At 37.6% G+C, this 12,751-nt stretch overlaps 1 protein-coding gene across 2 annotated transcripts in view; it reads right to left on the bottom strand.

Annotated features, from left to right (window-relative positions):
* Positions 1–12,751, bottom strand: part of LOC124544714 (protein bric-a-brac 1-like) — a 183,770-nt gene that overhangs the window by 17,714 nt on the left and 153,305 nt on the right. The window contains exon 6 of one of the 2 annotated variants that reach the window (XM_047123360.1): positions 10,904–11,567. The exons of the other annotated variant lie outside the window; for it this stretch is intronic. Within the exon in view, the coding sequence (XP_046979316.1) occupies positions 11,104–11,567 (464 nt within the window). The 3' untranslated portion in view covers positions 10,904–11,103. Of the gene's footprint in view, positions 1–10,903; positions 11,568–12,751 lie in introns of those variants that run through there. 2 annotated transcript variants of the gene reach the window in all.

The raw sequence follows: 12,751 nt of genomic DNA, 5'->3' as shown, positions 1-12,751 counted from the left end.
CACAATTTAAAAAAAAAGTGTCGTACCCAGTACCTCAAAGTGTACACTATGGGTGCAAATAAACACATTTCAGTGACATCTAGTAATGGAATGTTACAGCAAAACAATCTCTTGAATTTTGTTGCACTAGTGCAAGTATTTGTTTAAGCAATGAGATCATAATACAGAGTGCACTTACAGGAACAGTGCATCAGTATGAAAGATCAGATACAAGTGACTGACAAAATTTTGATGTTATTGTCAACTAATATCATACATTGTAGAAATAGCATCATGTAACAACTTAAGTTGGTGTTCAATTTATTCTTTTCTGTGTGGCTGGTTTCAGTCAAAGGCCATTATCCAGCAACTACTGAACACACTTCATGGATACCTAAACTGGTTGCACAATAAAGAAAAAACTGAGCAGCAGGTTAATGTGTTAAATGATGTCATTTCTACAATTTATAAAAAATAACAACAAAAAATATGCAAATGATATCGTGAAAAACTACTTATCTCAAGTGATATCGCGAAAAACTGCTTATCAGTCATCCAGAAAAGTTACTGGATTCTAGTCTGGGAATGCTGCAAACTAAGAACCTGGAAACTTGTGCGTTAAACAACTGATCCTGCGCAAAGCAAGTGAGTCAGCCAATTCTGCATGTAAATAACGATCTGAAGACAAATGTCAAAATATATTTAAAGTTACATACAAAGTTATCCTGTAGCATGTCACAACAAACCTGATAAGTACTTGACCGAGTTCCACAAAGAGGAACTGAGGCAGAATAAAGGTTCTTGTGAAATCAAACACACAGTTATAAGGTTGAATTTAATAGCAGTTCACTTGCAATATAAGGACTGCACAAGCAAATATGCAACAATTCTGCTTGCCTCCCTCACCATCATATCTGTCTGCATAATATTCCTCAACCAAATGTTGTGTTGTATCATCTATAGCAATAAGCCAAAGGACATCGTGGGAATGACATTACAGTCCTGCTGGCAGCTTGCTATTACTGGCACACTGTTAAAACAACACAGCTTTGTTATAGATATCTCTTACAGAATGCCTATATTTTTATTAGTCATCTCTTATTATGATTCTGTATATTTCATGGGATGATGTCTCTCCTGACTACTGGTAAAAACTGTATACTCTTCCATGTGCTCCTGAGATTGGCTTCGAAGAGGTAATACCGTGACACAAAAGCTAATTGGTGAGGCTGGTCAGTAAAAATTATCAGCCATGAGTGTCAACAAAAGGAAATACCTCTAGTAAATCACACTGATGATTTGTTCTGTAAAGGTTATAATAAACAAAATTTAATTGTATCTCAGACATACACTCCCTGGCAGATTAAAACTGTGTATTGGACCTGGATTTATTAACATGGAACCTTGTATTTCATGGGCAATACACTTACTGATGGTACTGGTCTGAACTCATTCAATAAAGTGTTGTCCACAAAAGGCCAGGTTTTTGGTCCAAGTCCTGACTCAGCAAACAGTTCCACAGTTCCAGTATGGTTTGACATCACAGCAGACACCAGTGAAAGAGGAAAGCACATCCTCTAAAATTTATTATATTGGCCCAAATACAAGCCACACAATTTTTAGGAGGGGGGGGGGGGGGGGGGAGAAACTGCAGATTTTTTTGTCACATTTATAAGATATTAATTTAGATAAGTTAAACACTAGCATTTGTATCTTAGTTGTCACTGTTAATTTCTCTATCTGAATTTATTTTATCACTAACAGTATTCCCATCACTGTTCCAAAATATGTTCTCCTTGGCTATCATTCACAGCACTACACGTTCAGTGCTTCTTGAACCCTTTGATGATAAAATTTGATAGTGTGTGCCATGAAGAGTGGCTCCACTCACACATGAGGTTAACTGACAGTTTAATCTTGCTGGATGAAGAAATTGAAGTTATGTACAATCAAACAGAACTGCTAGAAACAGCAATTAACAACGATATTGTTATGAATGCTTGTGTGGGTACCCACCACGATGCAAAATGGGTAGGCAAATTTGGATTGGAAAACACGAACAGTGGGGACCAAAGATTAGAATTTGTGAGCATTACAAACACATAGTTCAAAGTTCGTAACAGAAGAGGTATACATGGAGAGAGTGCTGGATATGAAACAGATTATATTCCAGGCAGTCCAAGAGGCAAACACCAAATAAAATCTAGTCTTGCCTACCAGGTACTGACATTGATAGTGATAATGTAATAGTTATAATCAACTACAATACTGAACTTAATAAGCAATGAAGTGCAACTGGAGTAAGCGATGTACAGAAGGGCTAAAGAATTAGCACACCTGAACAATCTAGACTGGAGACAGACAAGATAAATAAGGAAACTGTTAAGCTGGGAGGAAACATGATGTGTCACTGAAAGGACACAATATGAACTACAGAAGAATAAATTGAAGGCAATGACACTACAGTTGAAGCAAGAAATAGTCGATTTCATAAAAGAATGGAAAAAGTTGAGAAAAAGTAGACTGATACAGAAAAATCAATGAGCAAATAACTACTACCAGCCACACAGAAAAAGGTAGACGAATGAGACAAATAAGTAGGGAGATAAAAGACGACCTAAATAAGTAGGGAGATAAAAGAAGACCTAAAAAAAGGAAGCAGACAAGATGCACTCAAAAATTAGATCACTACAGTTTGAATGCAGAACTTCTAGCAACATAGCCAAGGATGAAAAAAGATAGCATTTCACTTGAACCTGAAGAAGTAGAAGACAGGCAGAAAGATTAAACTGAAGAACTATATGATTATGAAGATGTCAGAGATGATTTAAATTACATAAGCACAATGACAGAAGTATAAAATGAATTCATAGCACCACAAATTACCTGGTTAGGATTCAACAATGTTTAAAACAACTTTAACAACAACGAAGTCAATGGAATAGACAACATCTGTGCTGATTTAATAAATCATTAATAAATAAATAAGATTACTGGAGACGAGGTGAAAAAACTATTGTACAATTTTGTGTTTCTGCTACGAGTATGGAACACTACCAAAGGAATACAAAGTACAATAATTTCCATATATAAGAAAGGAAATGCCAAACACTCTTCAAATTATAGGACCTTAGTTTCATGCTTCAAAAATTCTATTCATTATTGTTAAGGAAATTTGTTTTATTTTATTTATTAATGCGTTTGTCCTTAGACCATTCAGTACGACAGTATTGGACATTTGAGACACATTACAGTAATAATGTACACATGCATAAAACATACACAAAGTTCAAATGGCTCTGAGCACTATGGGACCTAACTTCTGAGGTCATCAGTCCCCTAGAACTTAAAACTACTTAAACCTAACTAACCTAAGGACATCACACACATCCATGCCCGAGGCAGGATTCGAACCTGCGACCGTAGCGGTCGCGCGGTTCCAGACTGTAGAGCCTAGAACCGCTCGGCCACTCCGGCCGGAATACACAAAGTTGAACAGTGTTAGGCGAGGATACAGAAAGGACGTTGGCCACGGCCTTAACAATGAAACCACTTTAGCAATGGGAAAACCATGGGAAACTCAAGTCAAGGTGGCCACATGTGATATGACCCCCACTCCTATCAAATGTGAGTCCAGTGGATTAACAGTGACTTTGCCACCTTACTCAGTACGTGATATGAAAAGTGGGATAGCAGGAAAATATCACATTAATTAACCTAGCGGAGGTTTCTGGTAGACTGGACTGGACAATACTGTTTGAATAACTGAACAAAATTAAAACAGGTTGATAACAAAACAGTAATCAGAGTACAGAAATAAAAATCAATCATGTTAAGAAAGCGGCTAGAATAAGAACAGGTGTTCTACAAGGCTATTCCCTCTCACAGTAATTATTTGTAGAAAGTGCTATACAAACAATGAAAAGTTCCACCAAAAGGATAAAAATTAATGACAAACAAATACATTACATTCAGTTTGCTGCTGATGTAGGATTATTACAGATACTGGAAAGGACATGAACTACAAGTTAAAAATTTTAGCTGATTTCTTGGGAAACCACAATTGAAAAACGCAAGACCAACACTAAAACAGAAAATACAGTAACGAACTGCAATGACCAACAAACTTACAGAAATAAGAGCAATTTACTAACGAACAACCGCATTACAAATAGATACAATAAAGAAATTCATCAAGAGCTTTTTGGTTATTTTAAGCTATGGTTTTGAAGTGTGGACTCTGGGGAAACAGGAAACGATTAGAAACAATAGATATATGGATAGAAAAGAGCCGTGACAACATCCTTGACTGAAAGAAAACTCCAATTAACAAACAATAAAAAAATTGGAGAACAAAGTACACCGTTAACATGATACTGAGAAGAAAAATCAAATTAATAAACACACAATTCGACATAACAGCTCCATAAAAAGGAAAATTTCTGGTGACAAACAAGAGGCAGGCCCAAACTGTCTGTATTATGAAGTGCTATCAATAAAAGGAACTGCAGAAACAACAACAAATAATGAAGCTGGCAAGGGACATAAGAGGACAGTTCCATCAAGGTGTTGAGCGAGTGCATGTTCCCCTTCTAAAAGCTAATCAGACTTTTAATGGCTTGTTTGTGATGACAAAAAACATAAGTCAAACTTTAGGGTTTGACTAGATCTGTCATCATGCAACTACTTTAATCTTTACTTCTGTGTCAGGTGATGGACATCCAAAACTAGCATAGCACTCTGACTGAACAAAACAGCATGTCTGCAATTGCAAACAGTAGTTAGCCTTTCGTCACTAATTCTGTTGTCATCTAGTCTGTTTCTTGGCATGTCACAACAGACAGATATCTCATTGGTGTTGCAGATCTTGTGTAGAGAGTATAAGTGGTGGTGGTGGTGGTGGTGGTGGTGGTGGTGGTGGGGCTGCATTTTGATTATCAGTCTCTGGAAATTTAAGAGTCTCTTGGTATATTCTTCTAGCAGCTCCTTTCTCAGAGAGGTTGTACCAACCAACATTCCCACGGAATTCTGCCTGTGTTGTGTTTAAGGTATTCTGAAGTCTGTAACTGGATTTTGTGTATCCCATCTCTCCACTTATCTTGTACAAAAGAAAGAACCATAGACTTAAGTTGCGCTTATTCGTATTTTGTGGCTGTCTGCAGGATTTGCTTGATAAAATGGCAGTTCATAGCATTCCCTAATGCAATCTAATGCTGCACGTTAGATTCACTCGAAATCATATTTTTGCCAGTTTTTCTACAGGGTGTAACAAAAAGGTACAGCCAAATTTTCAGGAAACATTCCTCACACACAAATAAAGAAAAGATGTTATGTGGACATGTGTCTGGAAATGCTTAATTTCCATGTTAGAGCTCATTTTAGTTTCGTCAGTGTGTACTGTACTTCCTTGATTCACCGCCAGTTGGCCCAATTGAAGGAAGGTAATGTTGACTTCGGTGCTTGTGTTGACATGCAACTGATTGCTCTACAGTACTAGCAACAAGCACATCAGTACGTAGCATCAAAAGGTTAGTGTTCATCACGAACGTGGTTTTGCAGTCAGTGCAATGTGTACAAATGCGGTGTTGGCAGATGCCCATTTGATGTATGGATTAGCACGGGGCAATAGTCGTGGCCCGGTACGTTTGTATTGAGACAGATTTCCAGAATGAAGGTGTCCCAACAGGAAGACGTTCGAAGAAATTGATCGGCGTCTTAGGGAGCACAGAACATTCCAGCCTATGACTCGCGACTGGTGAAGATCTAGAACAACGAGGACACCTGCAATGGACGAGGCAATTCTTAGTGCAGTTGACGATAACCCTAATGTCAGCATCAGAAAAGTTGCTGCTGTACAAGGTAACGTTGACCAAGTCACTGTATGGAGAGTGCTATGGGAGAACCAGTTGTTTCTGTACCGTGTACAGCGTGTGCAGGCACTATCAGCAGCTGATTGGCCTCCACGGGTACACTTCTGCGAATGGTTCATCCAACAATGTGTCAATCAACATGTGTGGGCTGACGAGAATCCGCACGCAATTGTGCAATCACGTCATCAACACAGATTTTCTGTGAACGTTTGGGCAGGCATTGTTGGTGATGTCTTGATTGGGCCTCACGTTCTTCCACCTACGCTCAATGGAGCACGTTATCATGATTTCATACGGGATACTCTACCTGTGCTGCTAGAACATGTGCCTTATCAAGTACGACACAACATGTGGTTCATGCACGATGGAGCTCCTGCACATTTCAGTCGAAGTGTTCGTACGCTTCTCAACAACAGATTCGGTGGCTGATGGATTGGTAGAGGCGGATCAATTCCATGGCTTCCATGCTCTCCTGACCTCAACCCTCTTGACTTTCATTTATGGGGGGCATTTGAAAGCTCTTGTCTACGCAACCCTGGTACCAAATGTAGAGACTCTTCGTGCTCGTATTGTTGACGGCTGTGATACAATACGCCATTCTCCAGGGCTGCATCAGCGCATCAGGGATTCCATGCGACGGAGGGGGGATGCATGTATCCTCACTAACGGAGGACATTTTGATCATTTCCTGTAACAAAGTGTTTGAAGTCATGCTGGTAGGTTCTGTTGCTGTGTGTTTCCATTCCATGATTAATGTGATTTGAAGAGAAGTAATAAAATGAGCTCTAACATGGAAAGTAAGCGTTTCCGGACACATGTCCACATAACATATTTTCGTTCTTTGTGTGTGAGGAATGTTTCCTGAAAGTTTGGCCGTACCTTTTTGTAACACCCTGTATAAGATGTACTCATCACATAAGAGTTTAAAATTTGACTATTGCCAAATTCCAAAGATATTATCACTTATTTGTGAAAATTAAAATTTACTCTTTAGTTAGAGAAAAACTGTAACTGTCCTACTGTACAAAATAACAGCACTGGGAATGTAGTAACAACAACTACCTAAATGACACATCAACAAAGACTTCTATTGTTGGCTCATTTTGAACAGTTATATCCTACTTCAGCTGCATGTACAGAATAAAAGGTTGTATTCATCAATATATTTAAACAACAAAAGTACAAAATACACGAATTTTGAGTAGTCAAAAAAGCCTATCAGTCGGTTGGTCAGTCAGTTCATCCAGCAATCAATGTTTTATTAATTTGTAGGGTTCTGTACCTCAATCGGTAAAAATAGGATCCTTATAAGATCTGCTTTGTCCCAGTGTTAAGACACCTTTTTCTCAGGATCAGTTAGAGTTACTAAGTCAAAAGCTATGTCAAGTACTAAGATCTACAGTCCCTTTGTGGTGTAAATAATTTACTCTTCTAAATCAATGCTATCAAAACATACATATTTTGATACTCGCAAACCTATGTATATACATGCTGAGTCTGGTTGTCTAGCGGTGAAGCGTGTCTGTGGAAACTGAGAGGTCACAGGATCAAATCTCAGTTGGATCATGGATTTTTCAGTCTTTGTTTTAACCTAGCCTTTAACTCTTACTAATGTGAGAAGTCACCAGAAACAACACACGATCTGAGTTCCACATTAAGTTGTAGGTTCCTTATCGCCGGTTGGATAATTAGAGTAGATTACGGACACACAAGTCACCCACGTTGCATCCAGTATAAAGACTAGCACCAGGCCACTGAGCCATATGAAATTGTATGTATTTAAGTTTGTACAGAACCCTCAGAGAATAAGTCAAAGTCACACTTGTGCTGTTTTTTCTTTCTTCTCTGGCTCTGTAATAACTCCAATCTCAAAATGTGAACTACAGTGCTGAAGTTATTAAATAGTTTGAGAAAATGATCTTATTCAGAATATACATTGAAATTAGTGACCTAGAATGTTGACCAGAATTCAAACTCACTCTGTACCTCTCAGACAAAGTGGTCACTGCCACCACACTCCTCCCTGATACAAAATAAAATAAGATCGAGGAACTCTGTCAGAATAGTTATTAATAATGAAATATGATTTAGTGTTCTTTTGAATATCGTTACCAAGAGATCTAACATATACGGACTAGAGTGATATAATACTGATAAAAATTACAGTCACCATAAACAGAATGATTAATTTAGTAGCAGTTGCACGAATGAAAATGTTCTTTCATCAGTGGAAAGAATTTTTTTGTTACATAAAATATTCTTAATAAGAACGAGAAATCAAAATCAAACTTTACTAACAAAACCCAACACATTTGCTATTCAGGTAATCATTCACAGTGATAGCAGACATCATCCACAGTGATGTTCAAGCACAACTATTTAATTAGTCAGTATTTTGGAGCTGTATGATACATTGTTATTACAGGTCTGCCTTTTGGATTCTTTGCAATGCAGTTTTAACTATCTTGTTAGACACTGAAACATTGACAGAACACTAGATGTTCTCTGAGAACACTGTTAACTTACACTAGCATAATACAACGAAACCTAATTCAGATGCTCCCGCCTAACACACTTTCTTGTGTAAAACATTTCTTGATTCCAGACTCACAAAAACATATATAAGAGCCTATTATAGAGCATCTCGCATTTAAACTGCCGATCTCCTGCCTAAGATGTGCTGACCCTTTATTAATGGCACATTTTCACGAAGCTACAGGTAAATTACAAAAACCTGTTAGCTGGTGAGGGTGGTATAATCCAGTAACACAAGGGAATGTGCTGTTTGTTGTTAAGAACTGGACATGGGAAACCTCCTTCCTAAATGTAGCTCTGATTTCTAGCTGCCTACCACATTCCACTTGCAGGTAAAACAGTCTGACATTTCTTATCACACATCCAGTTGTAACAAAGTGTGCAGTCAGAAAACAACAGTATCATTTGTGAAACGTTAAGCGATGCACAACAGCTGTGCAAAATAAGAAGAAAACATTAAGTGGTCAAGACTTTGCAAATCACACAGAGGTAAAACTGAAACAAGGTACTGTTAGCAAACTGAAGAACTTTGAACATATTGCTTCTGAAAAGGAAGAAGTACCAAAGGCCAAAGCTTGTATATATTCTGAACTCGAAAATGGTTTAATTCAGAGAATACATCACCTAAAGCTGTGTCAATGCTTGTAAGTAGGCTAATAATTAAAGTAAATGCTACAGAAATTTCGAGGAAGAAGAAAACAAAAATTTTTTCTGTGTCCTCAGGTCAACTCGACAGGCTTAAGGGAGATGCTGGAATTGTTCACCAAGGAATTTGTGGCAAGGATGATTCAGAAATAAAAAACATACATTACTGCCTGGAAAAACAATGTCTGACAACATGGTACGGAAAATTGTGCCATTTAATGTAGACAAATTTGAACTGTTTTTCAAATTCATGCCTAACAAGTCTTAAACTGTCTGAAATGAAACTTGCCTTGGTGGAAAGCACAGCAGACCGAGTGATGATACTTATTTGCACTAATGCTGACTACATGGAGACGATCTGAAGCTGCTCATAAACAGTACAGCGACAAATCTTTGTTGCCACAAAAAAGTGCAAGTAAACCTATCAGAGATTAGCCTGAAAATGTATCACTCACATAGAGATCATGAAGATGAGATTAGAATAATTACTGCATGCACAGAGGCACACAAACAATCATTCTTCCCACACTTCTTATGTGAATAGAACAGGAAGAAACCTTAATAGCTGGTGCACTGGGATGTACCCTCTGCCATGCATCTTATGTTGGTCTGCAGAGTAGATGTGGATGTAGAATCCCAAGGACAATCTGTCCCATGGCTAAAAGTGCTTGACACAAAATAATATGCTGCCTGTTGACAACTGAACTTTATTTTCCTTCCGTCCAAGTTGACCCAGCAAACTATAGTCGATGGGTCAAGAATTGGAAAAATGACGCGCAAGCACTTTCTTCAGTAGTATCTATAACACATTAACATGCCAGAATCTGTGAAGACACTGAGTCTCCAGGATACACAGTTCAATTTCGGTTGTATATGACGATGGGAAACTTTTAGGCAACTTATCAACCCCCTGTAATTTTTGGGGAATTTCTTTTAGTTCAACCAGATGACTGGTTCAATGTTGTAGACATGTGAAAAATCAACTGTCATTGTTACCGATTATGATGAAGACTGGCAGATAGCCCATAATAAAGAAACACAGCAACATTCAATTTCAAGACTTTCAGTTAATTTTAATGTAACGACATTTCAGATACACAAGATTATAAAAGATGATGCAGAAGATAAAGAGTCCTAAAATGTAGTAGAGGTACAATGCAAATCATAATATGTTTTTTCTAAACATCAGTTCCAATATATATTAATTTGATCTTCAGAGAAGTCTTAGCAGCAAACGTTGAATCATCTGACAAAATTAACTATATGCTTAATGGCATAAAAAAGTCTCTGTTTAAAGATCAGTACAGACTGAAGCCACAGACATTTCATCATTTTTTCTTTTAAGCATAATTTCTGTGTGCCAGAAGAGAATCATCAAAAGCCTCTAAGCCCAACAGCTTTACTTGCTGTACAATAACATATGTTCTGATGACCAAAATAGGGTATTTCATAAATACAGTAAATATATATGGAAGGAGTCCAAACACTGATATTAGCACAAAATTCACAATAGAAGTGTAACAGTAGGTGATTAAAGAATCACCTGCCAAAATAAATATGTTCAAGAGCACTACCAGGTACTGCTGATCAGAAGTATGCGAAAACTAAATGAGAAGACTATGAATGAACAGGATATGAATGTAATATATAATAATAACGCACAAAAATAGAGGTATTGTACTAAGGATATAGAAGGAATGAAGAGACTCAAAAACTTTAGGTGGCAATCAAACAATAGTGGGACTTCCACAATAAATAATTGTTCTGGTACAAAACAGGAGTTCCAACTCAAACACATTACAGAACTTAAATAGCTGCATACTGTAAAAAAATGAATGTTATTACATTCATTAAAATACATTTTGTTTCCCCTTTCCAGTCGAAAAGCGCATCAACTCTATCAAAACTGGTTACTTAGGTTCAAGTTTAAATGTCCATTTTATTAATGAATAATAGTAATAGTTCAATTCTGCTGATCTTATGACACATGAAATTCTGAAGCAGTTATTGCTTCCACTTGACATTTCACTTCATTGATATTGTAATTTGAAGCCATAACACTTGGGGAACCATGTTAAAACTGCCTCCTAACAAGAATAGAAGGAGTTGCAGGCACTATCGTGATGCCAGAGTCATGCCCAGAACATTTGCGGCCACTAATGTCAGTTCTGTGCAAGGCAACAGGTTGAGCAAATACTTGGGGAGCAGCTGGTACAATGGATATTCCAGAGCCAGCAGGGATGGCGATGCTGGCAGGAGTAGTAACCTGTGACCTAATATAAGGTTGCCCATATTCATTAAGTGGCGCAGTCCCAGAAGCTCCCTGCAAACGACAGCTTCGCTTCGCCGTTGTAGAGAATGCACTCCGAATGTTCCATCGCTTCATCCAGTTACGCAGTGTCTTGCGTGGGATGCCGTGCTCCTTCGAAGCCCGGTACACACTGCCTCCACCTTTGACATCCATCAGCGCCGCCCACAGGTTATCGTTGGTGTACTGCCGATAGGGGCGCACCCGTGGTAGCCACAGTGGAGGTGCCGCTGTAGGAAACACTGTGCATCAGAGGAAAGGGCGCAGTCGCTCTAGGTGGAGGGGGAAAGACATTCACATGCAATTACAAAGGTCCACTTTCATATAAATCTCTTTCTATGGTGACAAGTCTAATTACATGCAGGCTGTAACAGAATCAAAACATCCAACCAGTTAAAAAAAAAAGCTGTTACAAAAGCTGAAATTTTCTACACAGATGCACTGCTAATGGGAGATACTGTGGAATGGAATGTATCATAGAAGATGGAGGTGTTCTGAACAGGGAAAATCTATTCACAAGGGGACCTCACAGTCTGGCCCTGTCTGATTTTCTTCGTAGTTACAGGATTTGAAGGTCAGTGCCCAAATGGCAATTTCCTAAAGCAGTATGGAGCAGTTCCCAAAAAATTATTATTTCTTAAATAAGTTGCCTTTGAAGATTAGAAAATTTCTGAGTGGTGCTAAGTACAAAACATCTGTTAAATACCAAAGATTATGTTCGTAGCTTGGTGTGCAACATGACAGGATTGTAATCATTTAGTTGTTGGTTCGGATTCTCACTAGTGCTATACATAACTTCCTTAAATTCCACATGATGCATGGAAATATTAATTAAAGGGTACAGAATCACAATTTTCAGATAAATAACATTTTTATTTTTAATTACTATTCAAATTAAAATGTAAATATTCACAATAAATTAAAGTTTGGTATAAAAATGTGAAACATCAAATAGGAAATCAAATACTTTTTTACTGCTAGAGACTGAACAGTATTACTGACGCATTGAATTCTTTTTACTTGAAAAGGTATTTTACATGTCTGTAACAAATTGTTATGTATTTTCATATGGACACTAACTGAAAGAAAAAATGCTGTTTTTATAAAGATATAGGATAAAATATGTACACTACTAGTGAGCTTCAAATTGGTGAACAGTATTACTGTATTACAACCTTATCATGAAATGCACTGAACTACTAAGAATTTGTTAGTAAACTACATATTTTATATTTAACAGTGGTCATAAGTCATATAATCTTCAAAGTTAATTTATTTGAGTTGTTTTTTAGAGTTGTGTTGTTATGCTTTAGGAATCTGGCACTGACCTTCAAATCCTCATAAGTATAAAGAAAATACAAGAGGGCCGCTATAAGAGGTTCCGTTGTCAGTTCCACACTGTTCACATAAAGAT

The sequence above is a fragment of the Schistocerca americana genome, chromosome 8, assembly GCF_021461395.2.
Source record: "Schistocerca americana isolate TAMUIC-IGC-003095 chromosome 8, iqSchAmer2.1, whole genome shotgun sequence".
NCBI classification, from domain to species: Eukaryota; Metazoa; Arthropoda; class Insecta; order Orthoptera; family Acrididae; genus Schistocerca; species Schistocerca americana.
This window is presented reverse-complemented; position numbering and strand designations above follow the sequence as displayed.